This window comes from Platalea leucorodia, assembly GCF_965183815.1.
Source record: "Platalea leucorodia genome assembly, chromosome: 6".
In the NCBI taxonomy this organism is placed as follows: domain Eukaryota; kingdom Metazoa; phylum Chordata; class Aves; order Pelecaniformes; family Threskiornithidae; genus Platalea; species Platalea leucorodia.
This window is the reverse complement of record NC_138828.1, coordinates 14,925,527-14,949,628: the sequence shown is the minus strand read 5'-3', so window position 1 is coordinate 14,949,628 and position 24,102 is coordinate 14,925,527. Positions and strand designations below refer to the sequence as shown.

Below are 24,102 nucleotides of genomic sequence, written 5' to 3'. Positions count from 1 at the left end.
ACCAAGAGATTTCATTGGCAATTCGGGCTAAAGCAAAAACTTCAGAATATTCTCTGAAGGTTAGATATAATTGTTTCCTTGTTCCCTTTTAACCGTTATGGAAGAGTGGTAAAAAAGCTTCAGCCAGTTTTCCTTTTGTTTCCTCAAGCAGCAGGTCCAAGGCCAAATTTAAAAAAACAGTATAAGCCACGCTGAGTTGGCCTTTTGTAGGTATCGGAGCTTTACTCGCCTTGGCTTCTCATCAGACCAGGTTTGCTTGCTGTGAGGATAATCTGACTCACCTTTCAAAATGTTAAAGGTCAGCTGCACTTGAGGAAGCCCCTGGTTAGCAGTGACTCCTAGAAAATGTCCTCAGCTCTTTCTTGACAATTAGCCTCTCCGAAACCATAGGCTTTTCTTTTCTTCCCTCAGGCTTCTAAGGTCCCGGTGTAGTTTGATGCACTGCAGAAAGCCCTGGGTAGATCCTATTACAGTATTCACAGTTGCATATTCCTTATTGAAGAATGTAAGGTGAATGGGTTTTGCTTTCGAGCCAATGCACGCCCCATTAGTCCACGTCCCTTCTGCAGAGCAGCTAATGGTGCATTTGTTTCTTTCCTCCCTTTTGTTTTTTTCTTTGGTGCTTTCATCCTTTTGGTTAGAAGGCATGAGATGTGTTAGTCTAAACAGTGAACTGAGTCACCTGCGTGACTGTGAGCCCAGGATAAAAATGAATTATTAAACAAGAACTGAATTTCTCTATATTTATTAGGTAGAATGAGTTTTAACAATGATGTCGTATAGCCAGAATACAATTATTCTTCTTATTTATATGCCAGTCACTGACAAAAGAATTGGTTATTTTGCTGTCTGCTTTTAGGTATGTAAATTTTTACTCGATGATTAATTCTACTAAAAAGTTCATAATGTAGTATCAGACTATATAAACTAACCTAATCACTGATAGCTTTTAACTGGTTTAGAATGTGTTTAAAATGGTCACGTACTGTGAAAATTGTCAGACAAGAGATGATCGAGCTAGGCTGCTAAGAGAGATTTCGTGGCTAATTAAATGAGTGCTTATGTAAAATTACCTGCTATTGCAGTGTGTGTAAGTGTGTGCGTATGCGCACGCACATCCATATACCGGAGCCGATGAGCCTCTGGCAGGGAGCTTTGCAGAAGCTGCAAGTATTTTTAGTGGAAACGAAATCTCAGTTCAGTTCTGCAGCATGTGACTTCCTATTTCTGTAAGTTACTTCCAAGGGACTTCCTCTGTTAAATCGGCTTGTCTCTAGAGATTTGATCTGGAGCCGGAGTGTAGTCTGCTTTGTCCCTGTGCCTGTGACAGCGTTTTCCCAGAGTTTTCTTTTGAGTATTTTATTTTTATTTTGTACTGTCTCCAGCATGCAAGGATCTAGTGGCTGCTACCCGTGATCGGAAGCTGAATACGTTTATACAAGTCTCAGTGGTACATCCAGCAGAGCACATTTTGACGAGGTATTCAAGCACTGAAATCGTGGAGGTGAGAGTCTTTCTTATTCAATTAACATGTTGATTAATGAATTGCTCGTTTCTTCCTTAGAAAGTGAATGAGAAATAAAACGAGTTAGTGCATAGTCTTAGGTAAGACAAGCACACTCTGGCAGTTGGTAAAGCATACCTAAGAGTGTTCTGTAGTTCTTGGCATTTAACCAGGATAAACAGTTAGAAATGAGCTTGGCTTTTCATGAAAGCTCTGTTGTTCCAAGTAGAGGCACAGCAAATGCTCTGGTTCTCCAGACGTAGGTCTAGAATGAAAAAGGGAATAGTTGCTCTCATGAAAGGACAAGGCAATGCAAAGTAAAACTAAGTTAAGAGTACAGTAAGTTTGCAAAGTATTTTTAAATTGTGGAAGAACATAGGTGTATTATACGGTCTGTTATCCTATCTGTTTCTTGTTCTGTTTTTTTTCCATTGGAAAGCTGACGCTTTTTGCAATTCGAAAAATATTAGCCTACTTCTATAATTAGTGAAAAGCCTGTGTGTTCGTAATGGCTGTGACTTTATATAAAATAATTAGTAACTTGCATCACATATTACAGCAAGAGTTGTCTGAGGCTGCTTTGCTAGTCTTCACTTTGCCCTGTAAGCGTCAGTGTCAGAAACAGCAAAATTGGTTCACAGAGAAAATTAAGTGTGAGCAGGCAATGTAGGTGTAACTTGCTTAACTTACTGGAGAGACTCATTAAGAACAGGGAAGTCTTGTTGTAAACACACACGCGATTTTGCCAAAGGCTTGTTTTAACTGTTAAATACAATGAGAATATTTCATGAGCTCTTTGTGTGATCAGTTTCAACCAACTACTAATTATATTGTTATGCTTTCAGCCATCAACCATGCTGAAACTTCTTAATTCAAATATCTTGTATCTCATTGCAGACTGTCTGGAATGATGTCATTCAGAAGATGGAATATTTTTATATATATATATATATATAATTTTTTTTTTTTTATAGAAGTTGATGCAGTTCCTAACACAATGTCCTAGATCTGAATAAATCCCTGCATTTGTTGTGTCAAGGCTCCCAGTTTCATAGTCAAGCTTTGGGGGAGGGGAAGGCAGGGGCACAGAAAAGTTATTTTCTTCAAGAGAAATTGCATTTATCATGCAAAATCCTTTATTTTATTTAGTAGAAAATTTAAGGATACTAGCCTGATAATCTTTGGAAATTGAGTATAATTAAACATTAAGAAATTATAAACAACATTTTATATGATTCATTTAATTGTTTATATATCTGAAACGATGATATAGTTACTTCTGTGTACAGCTTTTAGGTTAATCATAATGTTACAAAGCACAGGAATGTTATCTTACTCCACTACTCCAGTATTGTAATCCTCTCCCCACAAATCAGTATCCTTAATGTAATACAGGGAGTTTCTATAGCATTTCTATAGACGTTTTATTGTGACTTAATTAAGATTTGTGTGTGTGTGTGTAAGTTATATCTTTAGTTCATTTAAATTAATATGAAATTGCGGTACTGCCAGAAAGTATCGTGGGAGAAAGAAAGGGATTATTTATTACAGGTTGTGTTCCAGGTACTAATACCTGCTGGCCGAGCTGTTTAGAGGCATGTTGCTGGCCTCTGTTTCAGAAGCACTGAACATCTTTTCCAGTTAAAAAATTTTCCAGAAACTTTTTTTTGAAACTTTCCTAACAAACTTTTAAAGTTGTCCGGTTTTCTTATTGATTGGATAATACTTAGCTGCTCACATCTTTCTGCTGTAGAATGCTAACTTCTTTTAAAGAGCCCACAATTTCTGTACATCCATAATGGCATACTACACATTGCACAGCTGTTACCTTACGGAATGTTTGCTCATGTTACACAGGGTACAAGAGATCCACTGTTTTTGACTGGTGTGACATTCCCACCGGAGTACCCCATCTATGAGGAGACTAAAATAAAACTAACAGTCTATGATGTCAAAGATAAATCTCAAGACACGGTAAGTGCTTTGCTTCATTTCTTGCATACATCTTACTGAGGATTAAGTTTCTTGCCATGTTGTTCTTTGGCTCTCTTTAGCAAGTTTGCAAATTGGGGAAATAGGTTTATGTAGAATTGGTTTTTCTCTTATACCTAAAATGTACTTTATTTTTTGTTATTGTATCAGAGAATAGAGAGAGAGAACCATGTACTTAAGACGGACCGTTTGCTGTTGTGTAATTGGTTACATGAATCAGCACAGGTATTCCTGGCAAATAAAAGATTACTCTTGTGTGCTTTTTGATGGCAGAGAACATATGGAATAGGCTGAGATAACACCACTGTGAATAATTTTTCAGAAATATGTTTCTGATAATATTTTACTTATATGCCCAAACCAGAATGATAATAGAGCCTGCAACCTGATGTTTGAGAGAGATAATCATATTTTATTTTAATCTCTTGCATGGTGATACCCGCAGCTCTCCTGTGGCTGCTATTACTGATTTGTAAGGGTCCAAAGTCTTCTGTGTCACTGCTAAAGGTGAACCATTTTGGGTTCCAGTGTTGTACGCTTTCGGTTACACTGTCAGCTTCTTACGCTGAGAAACAGTTACTCACTTGAGATGATATATGGAGGTCACTGGGACTATTTGAGTGATTTAACTGCCAAATATAGACCTTGACTGCCATTTTATGTGCTCCAGGTGTTCTAAGACAGCCTTACAGAGCTAGAAGGTATCATAGGACCTATGGGAGATCTGTGTTTTTCTTCTGTGGCAGCAGGACTCCAGCTGATAGTTTTCTCTTGGGCATCAAAAATGGCCCTTGACACCTGTATTTAATTAGCTGAATTGCTCTTTACATATCTGTAATTGTCCCCCAGTACGATTAAAGACTGTGCAAGTTCATGTCATGACTGTATATGCATTCATTATCCATAAGAAGAAAATTAAAGGCATAACTTACAACTTGAAAAAGTCTTTGAACTGCTTACATAAGTAAAGTTATACGTTTCGAGGACTTATAATTTTTCTCAGGTAGGAAATAGTTGATATGTTTGTTTAAATTTTGGGCTTTTGTGAGCAAATAGGTTGGATCTGTCTCCTCACTGTGTTCTTTAAGGGAAATATGTGGAATATTTTAGACATAGAATCTGGATTTCTTTCAGTTTATAGACTAAGGTATTTTTTTCTGTTTAAGAATAACTGGGGAAGAGGCATGTATGCACAATTTCACAATGTATATGTCTTAGTTTTGGTTATGGTTTAGACTACAGGGGCTTAAAATGGGATCTGCTGTTTATTCAATAGAGTTGTCATCTGTGGACAGAGATAGGAATTGAATGAAAGGAGTTTGACTTTGTCCCTTCCCTTCCAGTTTCTATTGTGACTGACAAATGATGGAAAATAATACCCTATCTGTAAGCAAAAAAAGTGGACTTGATTCATAGAGCTATCCCTGTACTACTACTCCTTCTAGTTGCAGACCTCTATGCTGCCCCTTATACAGGACAAGATCTAGCCTAGAGAATGAATATAATTTGATAAGTTTTTGCAAACTTTTAAGAACTTTTTATAATTGTTCCTTACAATTGTAGTACAGGACTCGATTCTTTCCCAGAGTCTCCCATTAACGTAGCTTGTGAGTCACAAGAGAGAATACCTTTCTCTTTTGTCATAGCAGTTATGTAGTTCCTATGTAAAACATTCTAGATCTATTGTTTATAATACCGTTTTGTAGGGGAAAATGTTAATCCCATCTCTGGTTTACATACATTTAGCCTTTTTTAGTATTCAACCATTTTAAAACTGGACGTAGGTAAGAAAAAATCAAATAAGCTGTAAGGTTTAAATCAAGGTAGACTGCAGCATGTGTGAATGACCCTGGGCCACCCAGGTTGCGACTTTGTTTGCGGCAATATTTGAACTTCTGTTTGCATCTTGGAATATCAGCCACAATAAAACTAATGTCTTGACTTTCTTTCCTATAATTGCAGGCCATTGCACTTTTCTGTTAATTCAGGTGACTTTTTTGAGTCTGGAGGTGTATATAGATTCATAAAAGTCAGGTTTAAATGAGCTATAGCTTGAGACCATTACCAGCATAGCTGCAGCTGCACTGATGTCAATGCTTGCTTCATGACCCAAGAAGTGGGATGTCTCCCTTGGGCAGGAAGCCTATTCCAAGTGCTGTGGCTTCACAGGTCTGGTTATCCAGGCTACAATAAAGCTGGCTGGCTTGGTCCTCAAAAACTGCTGCCGCAGCTTATGGCCGTAACATGTAGACCCACCATTCCTCCAAACAGACAGTTAATCTGTGGAGGAGAATCCAAGGCTGTTAGGTATGCTCTGCTCTTCTAGGCTGTGCTTCCAGACCAGTCACCAGCTCATACAAGTGAGCATTTATGGCAGAATAAACCTTGGATCTGGCTGCAAAATATTTTGCAGAAATTGGGGAAAAAAGCTGCAGTAATAAGAATTCCCACAACATGAGGGCTATACTACTGCTGGTTACTTCAGTTAACCAGTTCAAAGTAGCTAATATCCTTCATCACAAATACATACTTATTCTTTTCTTATTTCTCTTGTAATTAAAATGAAGCTAAAGGAAGTGAATTCTGTGCATTAATTAAACTCAGCAGACTTTTACTGCCACTAACAGAAGACTGTAGAGAAGATGGGGAAAGGGCGGTGGGTACATCACAGGGTAAAGCATTTTCTTGGTTTTTTTGCCTAGACCTGCCTCTGTCTATACACTAGGTCTCATTTTTGAATTCACTGGATTTTTACTATAATACAAAAATAATTACATACTGCTCAGTCTGTGCACACAGGTCATAATGCTAAAGTGAAAGGGGATGCTCCCTCGTGAGACACAACCAGAATTTTTTTTGGCACTGCTGACATGCTACTTGTGCTGCCCTTTTTAAAAAGATTTAAAAATAACCTTGCAATGCTTGCATTCCTGTACCAGAAAGCAGACAGTTAACTTCACTCTTGCCTGTCATTTAACTTGCATTATATAAGAAGTGCAGTTTAATTACATTAAAGTACTGTGCAGCTGGTATCATATTCACTGTGCTTGACACACTGAATGTTCTAACTGCACTTTTCACTTTTTATGCATGTCTGTCTGATGTTGATCATAATTATATCTTGGCTGTGTCAGGCTTTCTGTAATTGAGGCTTTTTAATATAATGAAACACAATTTTTCTGTTTTGGCTAGTCTTCCTAAGTTAGGGTGATTGGTTACTGTAAGTTTTCATGTAAATAGAAACTTTTAATAAAGACTATGCTATTCCTTCTTTACTTAGATAGAGTTGGAATAAAGAAGTTAATAGAGTGTGTTTATGGAATATAATTTAAATATATCCAGTGAAGCGATGCATACAAAGCAGTAGGTAGTGCCATATTCTGAAGAACATAGAGCAACATCTGTTTCTACATCACAAAGATTTTCTTCCCATATTGCCATGAGCAAATTTATGTTTCGCTGGCTTGAGCTGCCCTGTCTTTGAGATTTTAGATAGTTGGGTTTTGTCTTAATGCTGGGGCTGCACCTGTTCTTTAAGTCATTGTCCAAGAAAATGGGAATTAGAGGCTCATATGCTGTTTAAAATATTACTTCTGTACCACTTTTGCACAGGTGTGCTATTCTTATCTTTCCTATAAGCATGCAGGTTTGCCCAGTTTGGTCTAGCGAGTTTTAAAGCTGAAGCTGGATTCGTTCTCTTTGAAGATACTGCTTGGCACAAGTCAGGTACCACTGCCACATGACAGACCCGCAGAAAATACAAAATAGATGAATTTGTGTTAAGTTAAGAGGAGGGGACGCCTAGTGACTGATTTAGGAGGCAACAGTCTGTTCTGTGTTTAGAATATATGTACTTGTGTCCTGCAGCAAGTGTTCTGAACTTCATTGTGTAGAGCAGCGTGGCTGTATTTTTAGGCAAGTACTGTAACATTTAGCTGTGGTGAGGCTTTTGTTTGCTTGTTTTCCAACATCGGTTCTTCTGTTGCCGCATCTACATCTGATTTGCGTTCGTTTAATGCAGTTACACCTACAACTTAAATTGTTACTACACTGACTTTTCTATCTGTAAAGTGGGTTTGAAAATGTTTGCGTCTTGTATGATGGGATTGCGTTTGTTTTAATGCAACAAGATCTTGAGGTAAACACTGTTGTAGTGCTCTGGTATGACATGTAGTGAGTCGGGCCACTTCCTTTTGATCCACACATGGAGAAGTTCTGGAAGCAGAGGATGGGAGCCACTTTCCGTATCTGGTGACAGCTTTCTGTATCTGGTCTCTGTGTCACCTTCACAGATTCCCCTCACCTTTAGGAGGAGGTGGAAACCGGGAAGCTTGAGAAGAAGCTTTAACAGCAGAGGCTTTGTATACCATCTAGGGTTAGAGACTTAACGGATGCTTTTGCTCTTTATCTTAAAGACCAGCAGGTAGATCTGATCTCCTTTGGATGGATGTAACTACTAGAATTCACATGTGATATTGAACATATAAACAACCACTCTAATGCTGCCTCCTGAGAACAAGGAGAAACTGGACTTATACAAGGCACTTGAAATATTATATGTTCCACAGTCTGGTCTTGCACTTGTTACTTCCCAAATTTTCTCTTGATCACTGAGAATAAAATTAGATTAAGTTGATAATTTTAAGAGCGGTAGGGATAGAAGTGCAGCTTTGGATATGGGAACATATGTTATAAAATGACAATTTTAGATTATCTGGGCTTCGAATTACATGTCTTTTAGCTGTTGAGGTTTGAATCTTCTATTAAACTTGCTCACTATAAATGAAAATTTACGAAAAGTTTTTCTTTGTGTGTTTCTTGATATTGCAAGTATCCCTGGTAAAATTGAATCACACCGGGGCGAGTGGGAAATGAAGACTGTCTGTCACAAAAGAGGCATTCTGAGTTCAGTTGTGAAGCTAAATCTGAAGTGACAGCATTCCGTGTTCCCTCGTGGGCATCGTTCTGTGTCACAGAACCGTCGCGCAGTTTAGTGTGGTTTGCCATCTCTGCTGAAGAGGCCAATGGCTTGAATATTAGGAACGCTGCAGAGCAGTATGTGAAATACATTAGCAGAGATAGATGTGAAAGCTTGCACATCACCTACCTGCACTCGGCCTATACCGGAGTGCTCTTAGTCCCTCTCTCTTGTGAACACTAAAATTAATGAAGCTGGTTTTCTTTAAAACTTGAAGCGGTGTTGGAAGTGCTCTACTTTGTTTAAAGAAAAAGCACTTCAAATTCTTCCTTTTCTCAGTTCTCTTCACTGTCATCTCTGCAGGATTTGTAGAGAAATATTGCCTTAAATTAGAAACTCTTATTATCTCATTCTTCTTAATAGAGCAGTACTGCACAGTACTGCGGTCCTACCCACAGAAATACTTGCAATAAAGATTTAGATATTCATGTTTCTTTTCAAAATCATGTAGGTTTTTTTCACAAATATATACTTGATGATAGATTTAGTTTTCCTTCTGTGTCAAACTCTATATTCTTACTAAACGCCATTACTAGAGATATTGGTGTGGGTGTGTGTGAAATCGTTTTTATTCTTCTGCGCGCATGCATGCGGAATCCACCTAAAGCATTATTGTCAGTCTTTCTCGATATTTTTTTTAAAGTCTGGATATATAAAGGGAAATTCAAACTGCTGACTTCCATTTGGGTTTAGATTGAAATAAAATCTTTCTTTGAAGTGGCTGAGGGTATAAGAAGGTTTCGTATATCTTGGTGGATCTGTAAGAGAATTGGGGATAAGTGTCAAGACCAGGAAAGTTACAGGTATGGACTTAAAGTCCATTTGTAGCCTTACTGCTCTTTGTGCCTAGCCCTTGAAAATTCAATGGGAGGATTTGGCTTTGCAAAAATCTTTCTCCTTTTGAAAGCATCCTGCTTTTCTTCCTACTTTTTCTGCTACCCTTTTATTATTCTTTTTCCTAACTGAGGCAAACTCCTCCCTATTGCTGTATCTGCAGGGAAAGTTGTAATCTGCTGTTCATTTATTTTCCATTTTCTTTTCCTTTTCTACTTACTTTGTCAATCAAATGCTACTACTGCCTCACGTCAGGCAATGGTTTGCTCTAAGAGCTGACTCTTTGGAAAACTGTTGTAAAACTACATAGTGATGAGACCAGTTGTATACTGTAAAAATGTAAAGGGTTGCCTTGGAAATTTCTTAGAAATAACAGAACCAAATGGTAAATGATAATGTTTTTTCTGTAGATTTTATTTTAACCAGCTAAGGATTTCAATAACATAAGCATTATTGTTAGAATCTCTGTAGCACTATCCAGAAAGCTTGCAAATGTATCATTCTTCCATGAATACTTTGTATATGCATGTTCATAGATACCCTTCATTGCTCTATCCCTCACTAGACCACCACAGAGCACATCAGAATAGTTTAACGAATCCAAGGTGGTTGTTGCACTGCCCTGTCATTTCTAATGACGACTTTTAGGGTTTAAGGGGCATGTGCCTAGTATAGAAGGCCGGGATGTTTTCCTCTGAAATATGCACGCTGCAATGAATAGAGGAAGAAGAGCATGGCACAATGTTTCTTCAGTCAGTGTGGAGCAACCTGGCTGTGAAAACATGACCTCAGGTTGAAGAATATGTTCATTCCTCCTTTACTTGCAACTGAAAAATTGTACATTAATAGAAATGAGTTAACCAAAGAAACTGTATTAAATGCTGGAAAAAAAGAAAAATAAATGTTTATAGTGTAGCTTCTGCCTCTTCATCTTCACTAAGGAATTTCCATTTTTCTCAAAGCCCAATTCAGTACTAATGGAAATAATTCAATGACTTCCTGAAATTATTTTGATTTTTCTTTTATCGTATTTGTTATCTTAATTTTTTAGTATCTCGAAAATAAAACTGTTCTCATATTCTCAGCCATCTTCCTTCACAGAAAGGCACTTACAAATATTGATGCAAAATAGAAGGTACAGTATATTTAAAATCTAGTCCTTCAGTGCGTAATATCTAATATATTTAGATGCAGTAAGGATTGAAAGGATGAAAAGAAATGTATATGGAGCAGTGGTAAGTCTGTTCTTGCTTTTGTCTTAGGAAAGCAGGCACTTAAAAACAGTTTGGAAACAGATTTTTCTTTTTAAGTTTTGGGGTGTGTATTCTGGGGAATTGAAAACAGAACAAATTCCACCTATTAGAACAGATTTTTCTTCTTCTACCATGTGTGTCTCAAAAGTGCTCTTTACAGTTATGGATATGCTTGTACCAGTAAATGTTTGCGTTTCAAATTTTGTACTTATAAAGCAGAGCAAATAGTTCTGTTTAAAAATGAAGTAAGAATCATACGCGTTGGACGTAACGTGAGACACTATCTTCTTGAGCAAGTTTTTGTTAGAAGAGCATAGTAAATTGCTCTCAGAGTAAACTAGTTAAATGTTTTGTATTATGCTGTATTTTAAATATTTGATGAATAAACATGAAAGGCTTGTGTAATCATTTAGGAATTCCAGTGCCGCTAGAAATGCATGTATCATTGAATTTTACGGTAATCAAAGCCTCTTTATGTAATCATTATGCAGTATATTACAGAAACAAATTCCCATGTGGCTGAAATTCTCCATGCTTGGCTTTCTTCATCCCAGAAATGAGGATTTTGTTTTGATCTGTTCTTTGTTTTGTCCTGTTCACCATGGATTGCATGATCATAAAAGAAGGGAAAAAAGACCTGCTTTCTAACATGCAGTTTTTTAAGAAACTATTTGCAGCTTGCATAGTGATGGCTGGCAAGCCAGGAGAACGAAGGACAAATACAGTCTGTAGCATGGTCAAAATTTAGTGCATTTGGTTCTCTCAAAATCTCAACAGCATAAATGCGAATGAACATTATGAACATCAGCAATTGAACTCAAGGTTTCATTGTACAAAGCAGTTACCATATTGAACAGACTATCAGCTGCTTTGTAGTGTTACGGCACTTTGTGGTATATGAGAGAGATTTCCGTTCACTGAGGAGTAAACTGACTTCCCTCACCTTGAATTTATTACTTATTGATGAGATCAGGGATCATTACCAAGGAGTCACTGGTACAGTGACATTAGGTACGATTAGATTTAATCTTTCGGTGGTTTTTTTCAGCATTCTGGGGTGTTGAGAATTTTGTGGATATTTCGCCCCCCCCGGAGTTCTTTTCATCACAGTCATGGTATTTTTAAAGCCGGAATAGTTGAAGATTTTTATAGTACCATGCAGCTGTTGATGTTTATTCTTGCAGTCTTATTATCCTTAAATCCTTTGTCATATATGCAGTCTCACTAATGTGAAATGAAAAAGCTGCAAGTCATAATTATCCAAACCATTTTAATAAGATTTCTTTTTTTCCTTTTCTTTTTTTTTTTTTCCTCCAATTCAGAGTAGGGAACGCTATGGCTTTCTACTTTATTTATAGTTCCTTCAACTAGTTTTGATTTTTCTTCCCCAGCTTTCTCTGCAGGCTCCAGCATATTTCAGTGAGGCACAGCATTTAAAACATGTGTTGTAATGGTTCATAGAGCTATCAAGGTAACTTAGTTTAGAGCAAAAGCAAAGATACCAATTAGCAAAGACTGTTCTATCAGTTTTGACTGTAAAACTTACACCTGAGCCATATTCAAGTGAAATTCAGAGGGCTCTCACTGGAGCGAAATTAGAGAAAAACATTTTGTCTACAAGTTGGTAAGCAGGCATGTTGTCATGCACACCAAGGAGTAGTATGTTTGCAGCAATTCTAGTGTATGTATTCTTGTGAGATAAGATGAAAAATTTTTGAGGATGTGTGTATTACATTGTTCTGACTTGATATGTACAATCATTTCTCGTGGAGGCTGAAGTCTTCTCACTTTGTGTGTCTCACTGTTACATATGGTTCTCTACATTGCTCAGGTTTTGGGTTCTACAGCAAGAGTATGGGCATTTGTCACTGTATAGTTAGGTGATACAAAGAAAATCACTGGATCTCTGTGGAGTAGAAGTAAGAATGGAGTGTACTACCTTCTCTCTCCTGGATCTATTACCACAAAATTATGCAGGTGTTACTGTCTAGCAAGTTTATGTCTGTACTGCTTCCACCAAAATCTGGGAGCAGGACCAGAAGCAGCATGGGATCACAGCTCCTCAGTTTTATGTTCCCTACTTTACCCTTGAAGCGGTCAAGAGTACTGAAGTTTTCTATATGCATTGAGAGAGAAAAGCTAATTCCTTTGATTGCAACAGCATCTGCACCATGAGCAGTGGTATGAATCCGTTTTGTCTTAAAATGCAGATTTGTAAGTTTGGGTTGGGAGAAAACCATTTCTCTGTTGAGATTGCTTCAGACAGGATTGTCTGCTTCCTGACAGAAAATCTGTGTCATGTGGGAGAAAGGTGATTTATTTCCTGTAGAAGGCAGCAGTCAGTATGTCTTTGAGGTGCTTGGAAGGCTTAGATTTTGACACGCAGCTGCCTTAATGAAATCGAGCATGGAGGTCCTTGATTTGTTATAGCTATAGATTCTCACTGCCTCCGTTCCTGGGGAATAACTTGGCAGCTTTTCAAAAAGAAGTAATTGCAAGGCTCTCGCTCAAGAAATTATCTCTGAATGTGGAAGCTCTGGACAGTTACTGCCCAATTATTGCTACCCTGTTCTGAAATAACATCACCCCTGTGACAAGGAAGTTTCTGAATAATTAACTGTGCCCAAATGGCTTTCACGCTTGGGTATGACAGAAGAAAGACTGTCCTTGCAGTATGAATTAACATATAGGTACGTACACCCTGTTGCATTGAGACGCTTCCTGAAAGACTTTTCCCTGTGTGTGTGTACAATACTGTGCAAGGCTTGTGTCCAGAGTTTCATTGTCCATTAAGACAACCTTGGCCTTATCAGTTAGCAATCCTCTCCTGGTGGATAAATCTGTTTTGATTTAGAATTAGCCCTAGTATGGAGTATTTAGTAGTAGTACAGTGGTGGATTCCTTTCCCCTGCTCCTTTCTCAGAGTGTTCTTCAAGCAGTGCTCATTGGCCCCAAGAACAGGCCCCTGTAGGAAGGAGCAGGGGCCTTAAAGTTTTCACGTCTGTTTTTAGACATGTGAAACATCGTAATCAGCAGTACATTCAATACGAAGAAGACAAAAAGCCTGTTGACTCCAGTTGCATTAAACTCCACAGGAATAGGGTACTGGCATTTTTAGCGTCTATCTAAAATATTGTCCCCCAAAATCCACAGAGGAGTTAGAGAGACAGTAACATGAAGTGAAGGGCCATCATCTAGTTTGAAAAAGCAGACTATTATTTGCCTTGGTTTTGGTTTGTTTCCCTCCTCCTCCTGCCAGTTCATTTTCCAGATTTGCAGTTTGGTTTTCTGTTGGGTGTGCAGCCTGTTTTATATGCCTGAGATGAACCATGCTCTTTTCTTAGCATTTCTGAAACTCTTAGATGAAGCTGTTTCTAGAGTTACCTGAATTTTTTTTCACTTTTAGTTACACAGACTGGACATATGCATTGAAATACTGTTGAATATGCCTCATCTGTCCTTTACACAGGAAAAACTGGAAATTCAGGTGATTTGCACAAAGTAGTTCATACCGCTTATGATCTGAACTGAACACTTAGCTAAAGTAAAATAAGATATTCTGGACTGTCAGTCTCCTTTTCAAGAGAAATTGTCATGAAACTTATATTTACTGTATTTGCATCTGTGATATAGTTGTAGTGGATCTTATGGGACTGTATAGCTTAGACACTCCTTTTGATTAGGTTATAATTGTTGATGTGTTTGAATTATTACAAATGGAAGGGGCAATAAATTCTTTGCTTCTTTAGCAAGTGGCTGTCATTTATAGCAGTTTATTGAGATGCTCTAAGTTAACCTGCACAGCATTACACTTCACATTTGATCAAAATGGAAGTGGTTGCTTCTGACTTAGGGAGTTCAGCACTGTAGGTGCTGGCTGTTTAAGACCGGGTGTTTTGTAACCTGACTGCTTGGCACTTGCCACAACTGAGGTTGCACTGTCTGAAATCAGATGCAACAGATACTTTATATAGCAACGGCAACTAGTTTATTATGGTTCTAGGGATTGGGAAAAAGTTCTAGGTTTGAAACAAATTGCATAGCTTTATTAGAGATATAAAGCAAAGCTTTATTTTATAAAGAAAAGCAAACATGTATTTTCAGATGGTTTTAACATTTATTATGAATTCTAGTTGAGAGATGATGAAAGTAAGCATATATGGTTTGGGAGTGCGTAGATGTTTTTCTCTACCATTTTCCCCACCAAGTGACGAGAGCACAAGAATTTGACCTGGAAATAAGCAAACTTTATTTTGAAAATGAGCTTCTGAGGCAACCTCTGGACTGTGGAGCAGATATGCTTTGCAGTAACATCCTGTAGTCCGTCCCCACTGATATCCAGCCCTGGAAACCTGGGAGAAGAGATGTGGTGAGTGTCTGGCCAACGTCCCAACACAAAGTGCATACTGGGAGGTAGATGCTAGGAAGAATCTCAGGGTCTCAGTTGCGGATGTGTTCTAGAGGACCAATCTAATAGTGTATAGCAAGGTAGTCCTGTCATATCTATCTTAGATGACACACCACACTGAAGTAATTTGTTCGGCTGTTCTCTTTCATGGCTGCTGAAATTTGATTTGGGCACATGATGGGTGGGAGACGGGAAGCAGCTGGCCAAGTAAAAAGATTAGTAGGGACGTGACAGGAAGAAAGTGTCAGGGGGGAGGGAGACTCATGTGCAGAGGCAGAGAGATTGAAGTAGAAAGTGTGGCCAGACTTTGACACGTTAAGAACTTAAATAGCCCACCCCTTTCTATCTCAGGTTTGCATACTGTTAAAGCTGGATTTGTTTGTTTGCATACAAATAGAGGTGTAATATCAAATTCCTTTGATATTAGCTATTGGAAAGAGTATTGACACGTGTAAGGCCATGGAAGGAGTTACTGGAGAAATAACCATCAGTACTGTGGAGCCTCAAGATGGTACATCTTTGTCTTTGAGTTTGTAGCGCAAAATACAGGATTAGCTAAAATATGAGTAATACAAAGGCTAAAAAGTTGTGTGATAGAAGTACAAAGCTCAGGTAAAATGAAGACCAATTGTAGGGAACTACAATTGCTTTGCTAATCCAGAGTTCATGTAATTACACTGTATACCTGCACACTCTTGTTTTCTGTGCCTAAGGCTTTCAGGTTAAGCGGTGGTGTTAGCGTCATTTGCTTCCACAGTTGCTAATATAGTAACGTTGAATATCATAAATTCTGATGGTTTTTTGGTGTGTGATGTTGAGTATGAAAGTTGGGGGAGGGGGAACAAATTCAGTTTCAGCCTCTATAAACATGGAACTTAGAGCATTAGTAACTAAAACAATTGTAAGTAAAGTGTGTGTTTTATTTTCCTTGAAAAATGCAGCCAGTATATACCGGTATTAATAGCAAACGAAATACGATGAGTTATGCAAGTGTATTTCTTACTATCTTTTTTAAAAATATCATATTCAGAGAATATTGACTTGTGTGTAGGTTGCTTACCTACACCAAAATAGTAATTTCAAGTAACTTTGATTTTATTTGTGATTTCTCATATATGTGATTTATTCATGGCTCATTCAGATTTAGTCCTTCAAATTATGAGAAAAAGCCTGTAATACTTTGTTAAAGCCACTTAATTTTCAAATGAAATATTTAAGTTGCCTTTTTCGAAGAGGGAAACATTTTAATTACTATTGAATTAATGTAATACATTATTATTGGTGGTGGTGGTGGTGTTGGTGTTATATTAGCACTTATTTTAAGCACATAAACACTTTGTCCCAAATTGGCCTATGCTGATGCTGTAAGACCATTCACCTGTAATAACACCTCACCTTCCCAAAGAATACAGTGGTTTTGGGGTGACATCTGATTTTGGCTCAAATTTCTCAAGTTGATTTATTTTCTTGACTTCTACGCAATGAAACCTGTTTTAAAAGGCAATATTAGACAAAGCAGCCTTTAAGTGTTTAAAAAGAAAGCCCAAGAATGTTCACCTTGTATGTTTGTTTTCTCTTGAAGTGGTTTTGGTTTGGTTTGGTTTGGTTGGGGGGATGCTTTTAGGGGGAAAGGGACTGTTTCTAGTAAGATCCTTGGCCTGATGGTACCTGACACTTGCCAGGTCTGGCTGGCTGGGTGAGTCAAAATTTCCATGTGGCATAATTTCTGGAGCTTGGGCTGGCAGGGAGTCTGAGGGCGGGGTGCTGCTTGCAGCCTGGAATATAGGTTAGTATCTGAGCAATAATAGCGTTTGCAAGAGAGAAGGCTGAAATTCTGAAAGGTGCACATATTTACATGAAGTTTTTTAAATTCGGTTTTAGAAGAGGGCTTCAGTTGTTCCTTTTTAATCTCTTCCTCCTTCTCCCAGTTTTCCGATCACTGAAAAGATTGCTTTTAAGTGGTTTGTTTTATAAGCTGGGTGAAAGATTGGAGTTTGTCCCTCATGGTCTAAAAGAGCAGTGTGTGCTGTTTAGTGCACTGACTTTTTCTGTATGTTGTTTGTGGAGTCAGTGGTAACGAAATCCTAAGAAAAATGAGAACAGTCTGTACTGAAATTCTGAATAGCATTGAAGGTTTACTACATGTTAATAGAACAGTTGCTATGTATACAGGAGGAACTTGCATATGCGTATTTACAGTCATACAGTCTTTTAGAAAAGGTGCTACTTTTCGAGGTATAGTTTCTTCAGGATGTTTAAAGAAAAACGGTGAAATGTGGGCTACCTTATCATATATCTTTACTTACTTGTTAGTGCTTTTTTCTATCTCTAAATCTCTATGGTCCTCGTAACTACTAATTAAGTTAACTGTCTTTCCTTAACCTTTCTGTTATTAGAGAGGAAAATTGAAGAAGTAGGGCTTTTATTGTTACATTTGGTTAGCTTCAGATCCAGAGTTGGAATTGTACCAGTTCTGTTAACCAATCCTTTTCTCTTATGTCTGTATCTGAAAGTGGAGGTGATGTGTGACTGCAGTATCTGGCGGTGTTAGTTCAAACACAGCGTTGTTTGTAGCACGTACTGAGTTGCTCCCACTTTTCTCTTCTGGGGTTCTATGAAAGTGTTACTATGTTCAGAATATTTTGATACTGAATATTAACTTGCAGCAATTTATTGACTGGAAAATGTTTGTGCAGGGAACGTCAGTGACTGTCCTGTTAGTCTGAAGAAATCCACATCCATATCCCCTATTTTTAAAATAAAAGCCTCATGGCAGCAGGTAATTATTTTAATGTTGAAGATAGAACTGAACATTAGCGATCTGTAATTGTGGTTGTTCTTATGACATCGTATCTTGTGTGTAGCACCATTGCAGAGTTTTGCCAAGTGTGCAGCCTCTGTGCATGCCTCTTGACGGCAAGCTTTCTGTACTCACTTTTGCGTAAATCTTTATATATAATGTGTAGGCTGGAAGAGAATGAAATGTCTTTGGAGTAAGCTGGAGGGTGCTGAACCTATGATCTGCATGGCCCTTCAGCTCCTGCCCACATTGCTTCTAATAGTCAAGCTCTTAACTCAGGCTCAAAGTGTCAGTGCTACGCAGGAATAACTCAGTGTAGGGGGTACCTGGAGAAAAGGCTGTAGTGCTTTTCCCTCCATGCTTGATCTGGTCAGACAGCTTCAAAGCTTGGACAAGCCTGTCTGTAGTGTGGGTTAGTGTGCTTACACTGTGGAAAGCAGGTGAGTCCATTAGAATTTCTGTCGAAGAGACCCAGCCACATCTGAACACATATCAGTAAATTAGATTTATGTGCAGTGCTTGTTGTTTTTAGGAAAACTCTCAGAAGTATTTTACAAACTGAGACGTTGTCTTTGGTATGCTGTCGGACCTCCAGCAGAAGGTGCGTCTGCATGGCAGTATTGCACCAGGGAAATGGACCTTCTTGTCATGTGTGAATGTAGTTTCTATATGCAAAGAAAGAGAGAGACACTTAAGTTAAATGTACTCACCTCTGGAGTTAACAACTGACTAAGAGATGGCAACACTACACACTGCTTGAAGATAAGAGCTGAAGTCATACCTTACTGAAGGTAGTGGGAGGCTTTTGACAGGCCAGTATAGCTATTTGAATCAAGAACGTGGCCGGAGCACAGGGAACCGGACTTGTGTTTCAGGAGTAAATCCTCACGATGAGCAAGGATGTATTGAAGTAAAATGCATTCAGAATAGCAATGACATTCTGTTTCACAGAATTCTCCTGGCAGTCTTAAAGATAATATTAATCGCAGTAGCTTTTATGATGCAAAATGACGTTTGCAGTACGCTAGTACAAGCTGCATTTCCTCCTCCCTCTCCCCCCTGGCTATTAATATTTTTATAGGGTTTGAATTGATCTCTGGATGTAATTGAACTCTGAAAATTTCTTCTTAATGAAAATTTTCTGTACTGTAAATGTATATGAAAATTTACCTAATTATATCTCCAGAAATAATATTGGAATCCAGTATTTTCAAAAAAACCCAGGGTACTTAATCAGCAGTCTGCCCTTATTTGGAACTGAAAGGGAATTTGTTGAAAAAAGCAAAGAGAAAAAGGAAGGATGGATGCCTCACTGATCTTCATGGAAATTGTTAAATTCCCTATGAGCTTTTGATATGCTTATGTTGTTTGCTGTTGGAGTTCCTATCTTTCAGTTCCAGAAACTTGGAGTTACTTCAATAGTGAATCAAACCTGATTTGCCATGGCCTTCCCAGCACCTTCTGGTGGTGTGGGGACACCGTTTCACGGGTGCAGCCTACACCAGGGCAACCAGCATGGCAGGAAGCTGGCGGTGCAGAAGCAGCAGCTCTAAAGGACAGAGGAGCTAAAAACTTCACAAAAGGATTTTAGTCAGCTTTATTTGGTCTGCTGGCAAATGTTGAGGTTTTTGAAAAGTGCTCTAAAAATAACAGCTTCTTTTCAGTGGCGTTATAGTTTGTGACAGCCTCTGTTTCATGGTCCTACCTTGTTAGGTCATCTTTTAAAGCACAAGACACGTTACCCTTGAACAAAAGAGAACTTTTTGGTGTGGATTTCATTGAATATTTTTAGTTCAGTTGGCAGCTGCAAAGACTGAGAGTGTTGATTCTTACATAATTTTTGTTCACCTTCAGAGTTAGATATCCGTTACTTACTGTGTTTTAGCATAGGTACACCATATCAGTGCAAAAAAAGAAGGGGGGAAAAAAAGGCAGTTTTCCTGATATGACAACGTTATTCCCTTAACAGATAGAGAATGCAACTAACCTACTTAGACTGTTGCTACTCATGCAATAGTAGTCATTGAGAAAATCATAGCTTATACACTGGACTGGAAAAAACCTGAAAGGCCTGGAATGGTACTGGATTGTCTAAGGTGCTTTTTAGGAATCCAACATGAGTTTTTAATTTTTCTCTCTCTTCCTCCTCCCCCCCCCTTAGAACTTTCACTGTAGCTGAAGATTATGTTAAGACTTATGGGCTGAATTTATAAAGATATTCAGACTGGAGATATTTATACACCTAAAGATGCCAGTGGACTGCTGTATGTTTTCTAATCAAGTTAGGCATCCAATTTTCCATTATTTAGCCACTTGAGGTACTTTTAGTCTCCCTGTACCTACTTAGGCACTTTTAAAGCTGCCTGAAGAAATCTGTCAGCACCTTTTTCAGATTCTATGTACATTTGAAAAATGTAACCCTAACTTCTCCAGATTGGTGTCCACTGTAGCATCTCTGTTAGAGTACAGATGTCCACGTGCCGACACAAAAGCAATATGCTCCATAAACTTTCAAGAGAGAGGTCAAATACCTTTTCAAGAGTTAATTGACCAGTGGTCTGGGTGGAACACATTCCTGGCCATCAGACCACTCCTCAGACCCGCTCCTAACAGTTGTCTTTAGTGGGAAAATGCAATAACAGCTCTTCTACAATCAAATGTGGGGTGGGGGATATATTGGCCTACACAATGATACACGTTTTCAGGGAATCTTTGGGCAGGCTGGGGAAGAGAGGTGTCTCAGTGTCCAGTCCTTGCCTTGGTGATTATTTTACAAAATTGAGTTGAAGAACTTCAGTTATAGGGTTGATAGGCTCTGGAAAAAAAAAGAGGGAGGAACCCAGGTCTTAATGCAGTTATACCAGGTACATGTACAATGAGAAAAATACGGTGAGGACTGAAGATCAGGTAGTAGCACCTTTGGAACATAGAACCTGGAAACCGACGTCTGGCAGGTTTATAGGCAATCAGCAACATGGCATCAAGATAAATTATTTTCAGAAAAAAGCTGCTGTAACTGTAATGAAGTAGTAATTCAGCAGAACAGACTGTTTCCATTGAAGCATTTTGGACTGAATTCCAAAATATTGCTAATGTGATCTGCAGCTTCCCTCACATTTCTGTTGGGAAACTGAGTAAGTATCACTGTGTCTAGTCTCAGTTGCTCTAAAATTCTGTTTACCTTTCTTTGTACTTGAACACACAGATGGTTGCTATAAGGTAATTTTGTCTTATATGCCTGGAGAGAAGCATAGTGTTGAATTTGGTTCTAATTTCACAACTAGCAATTACGTAATGTCTTCTGTATTTTGTAAATGGACTGTTCAGTTCAAAAGCTTGCTTTTTTTACTATACTATGTAAAATTTGTGTATTCACGCTGTGTTTGGTTTTGTTTTCTAGAGGGGATGAAGATTTATGTTGGTTAGTTCAGCGGGTTAAAACCATCTTAAAATTGAAGTTGAACTGACCATTCAGAACAGTGAGAACAGGTGCACTGAATCTGAATGGCTCTTCAATCTTGGAAAAAGAATGAAGATTTTTGATTTGAAAGAGGTGAAGCAATAATAAATATGTGACAAAGGGGGATTTTAGTAAATAAAAGGGTTAAAGACAATTAGTAAATTTGGATTCAACCTGTGCCCTTGTTTTTTAATTAACAACTTAGCAGTTAAACTTTTGAACTGAGGTATAAATAATGTCTTCGTTACTCCTGTTCTTAGAGTCACAGGAAAGTCTGTGAAGGCTGTGATCCTTTGCTTCTAAATCTTTGTTATACAGGACCGCTGGAAAGGAAATTAAGTGTTTAATGCAGCAGTGAGAATACACTTATGGAAGTTCAGCTCTGTCAGCATGTCCGTTCTAAATTCCTGTTCTCTGAATTTTGTTGGGCATGAAAACTGGCTTCAGGCTGAATATATAAAGATTTAAGGCTAAACTCTTACAAGTATATGGGGATTTTGATGCAGGAATCTCTTACTATGACAGAGTTAATATATGTCATAATGAATATTTTTTTTAATGAAGTTTGGTTGGGTTTTTTTATGTTCCATTTAAAGTAATTGAAAGGGAGAATAGGATGATAAGAAGAAATGAGGAAAATTGTGTGTGGGATAAAATACTGATCCTGTGCTCATATGGATGTATGTAATTAGCACAACAGTACTCTATTACAAGCAGGACAATACTCATACTCATTCGTGTACCTCAGGACAAAACAGGAATTTGGATTTGTCTGAATCTGTCCCTCTGAATATTGGATGTACACAGGCTCGGTGGTTAAAAATGATGGAGGCTTCATAGCAGGGTATTTCTGCTCTGGTCCAGAATAGCAGTCATAGCCCTCAGGGCAAGGCAAGCATAACTGCAGTCAAGCAGTGCCCAAAAGAATTCAAGAGGAGTAAAGCTCAAAGGGGATTTAAAATTTTTCAATTACATTCAAAAATATGGTCTTTTGGAGGGGAGTGTTCAGTTAAGTTGAAAATTAATCTTTTTCTGAAAGAGAGAGAATTATGCTGAGTCGCAAGGTGATCTATTGTTGAATAGTTTTGGTATTGTCAGTGTCCAGAGAGTGACTTTTATCTATTTTATCAGTGTATGCTAAGAATATCTTTTGTGTCAAATATAAGTGAGAACATGAAATTGGAAGGTCCATTGCCCTTCTCTATCTAATTTCCAACGGCACTGGTTTTAAAGTCTGGGAAATAACTGCCTGAGTTTAAATAGCTCTTCTTTTTCCTTTGGTGTTAATGCACAGTTGCATTCGTTTAAAATAATCAATACCTCCTTTTAGCTGTTGTTTCCTGATGCTAAATAAATTTGAACTATTTCAGTCTTCTTACCTAAAATTGGTTCTCCATTCTTACCAGCATCCTTAATCCTGTTTCTTGAATATGAATGGCAAGTGTACACAGTATTGCTGATAAAGTGGAAATACCTTTCCTGATATATCTGAAAAGCATGTTTACTTTTTTCAAAGTTGTTGATGCCTCATACTCAGCCCGCTTATTAATGATACGCTTAAGTCTTTCTGCCGCTGTGTTTTCTGAACTAACGTGCCTCTAGCTTGCAGAGGAAGTGCTAGTTGTTACTAATTGAATGCATCGCCTTGTACTTAATACGGTTATGTTTCTGTTACTCAGATCTTCCGTGTGTAATTCTTTCTGTATCCCACTGTGGTTTTACTTGTCATAGATTCTGCCTTTTAAATTTCATTATAAAGCTTCTACAATTTTTGCCGTAGTGTTCAGTGAAAATCTGAAATAAAATTAGCCCTTCCACTGAGTCTCAAGGAACTCTAATTACTGTTTCAACCCTACCATTTCCTGATTAGCCAGTCTGTTAATCTCTCTAATTTCTTTCCAACTGACTAATAATTTTTGAAAAGGCACTATATCAAATGCTTTATTGAAGTCCAGAAGATAAGAGCTACTGCATTTCCTTTGTCTAGACAGTCAGTTATCTTATTGAAGGAAAATAAGAAATCAGTCTGCTTGATCTCCGTTTAATGAACATATGTATTTTTCTAATAAGAATATTTACATATATGTATGTATAAATATTACGGCAACCATCAGTAATACAGTCACCCAGTCAGTGGGAATGTAAAATCATGACTAAATCTTAAATTACTGGAAAGATCTAGAATAACTTGCAGCTTTTAGTAAGATGCCAACTAGACGATCCACTATCCTTGTCAGCCTACGGATGTTGGAGAAGTCTAACTATGAAGAGCATGAAATGCTGTGAACTGGTGGGACTTGAGGAAGAAGAAGATCCAGAACTGCATTAACAAAGGTCTGAATCATAACTGATGGGGTTCTGGAGTGGTGGGTGGTTTGTTTGCTTTTTTTTCTTTTCTCCTTTAGCATATTTGAGAGGCTTGACATCTGTGAGATCTTTCTGAGATCTGAAGTTATGTTTTTAATCTTAAGAGTCTAACATGCAGGGTTAGCTTCTGGTTTCATTATTTTATATCAATTGATGGTTTATATTCCCAAATACTTTCCAGGGTAAACAATACACTCATTGTTTTGGTTTTCTTTTTACGTTGGGCATCATAGTTATATTTCCCTTTAGTACCTATCTAGATTCTCTTTTACAGACCCAAAGCCCCTAGCGGTGTTACTTCAGTGTTGTCCTGGGTTTGCTTCCAATTCACATTGACGCAGCTAAGAGCTGCCCTTAATTGTTTTAAGCAGTATCTATTTTACAAAAAGCGTGAGGTTTTTATATTCATAATTAGAAAATACATGTTAAAAGCACATTTTTCGTTACACTTATTGACTCTTTCCCCGTTAAAAATAATTTTTGTTCAGACTGTACTTTCCTTACTA

General features: G+C 37.9%; 1 protein-coding gene across 3 annotated transcripts in view; it reads left to right on the top strand.

Moving 5' to 3' along the window:
• INPP4B (inositol polyphosphate-4-phosphatase type II B) overlaps positions 1 to 24,102 on the top strand; it is a gene marked incomplete at both ends in the record, with an annotated part of 287,771 nt that overhangs the window by 112,161 nt on the left and 151,508 nt on the right. For all 3 annotated transcript variants that reach the window (XM_082316132.1, XM_082316130.1, XM_082316131.1), the window contains 2 exons: positions 1,386 to 1,504; positions 3,362 to 3,478. In XM_082316132.1, the coding sequence (XP_082172258.1) occupies positions 1,386 to 1,504; positions 3,362 to 3,478 (236 nt within the window). The remainder of the gene's footprint in view (positions 1 to 1,385; positions 1,505 to 3,361; positions 3,479 to 24,102) is intronic.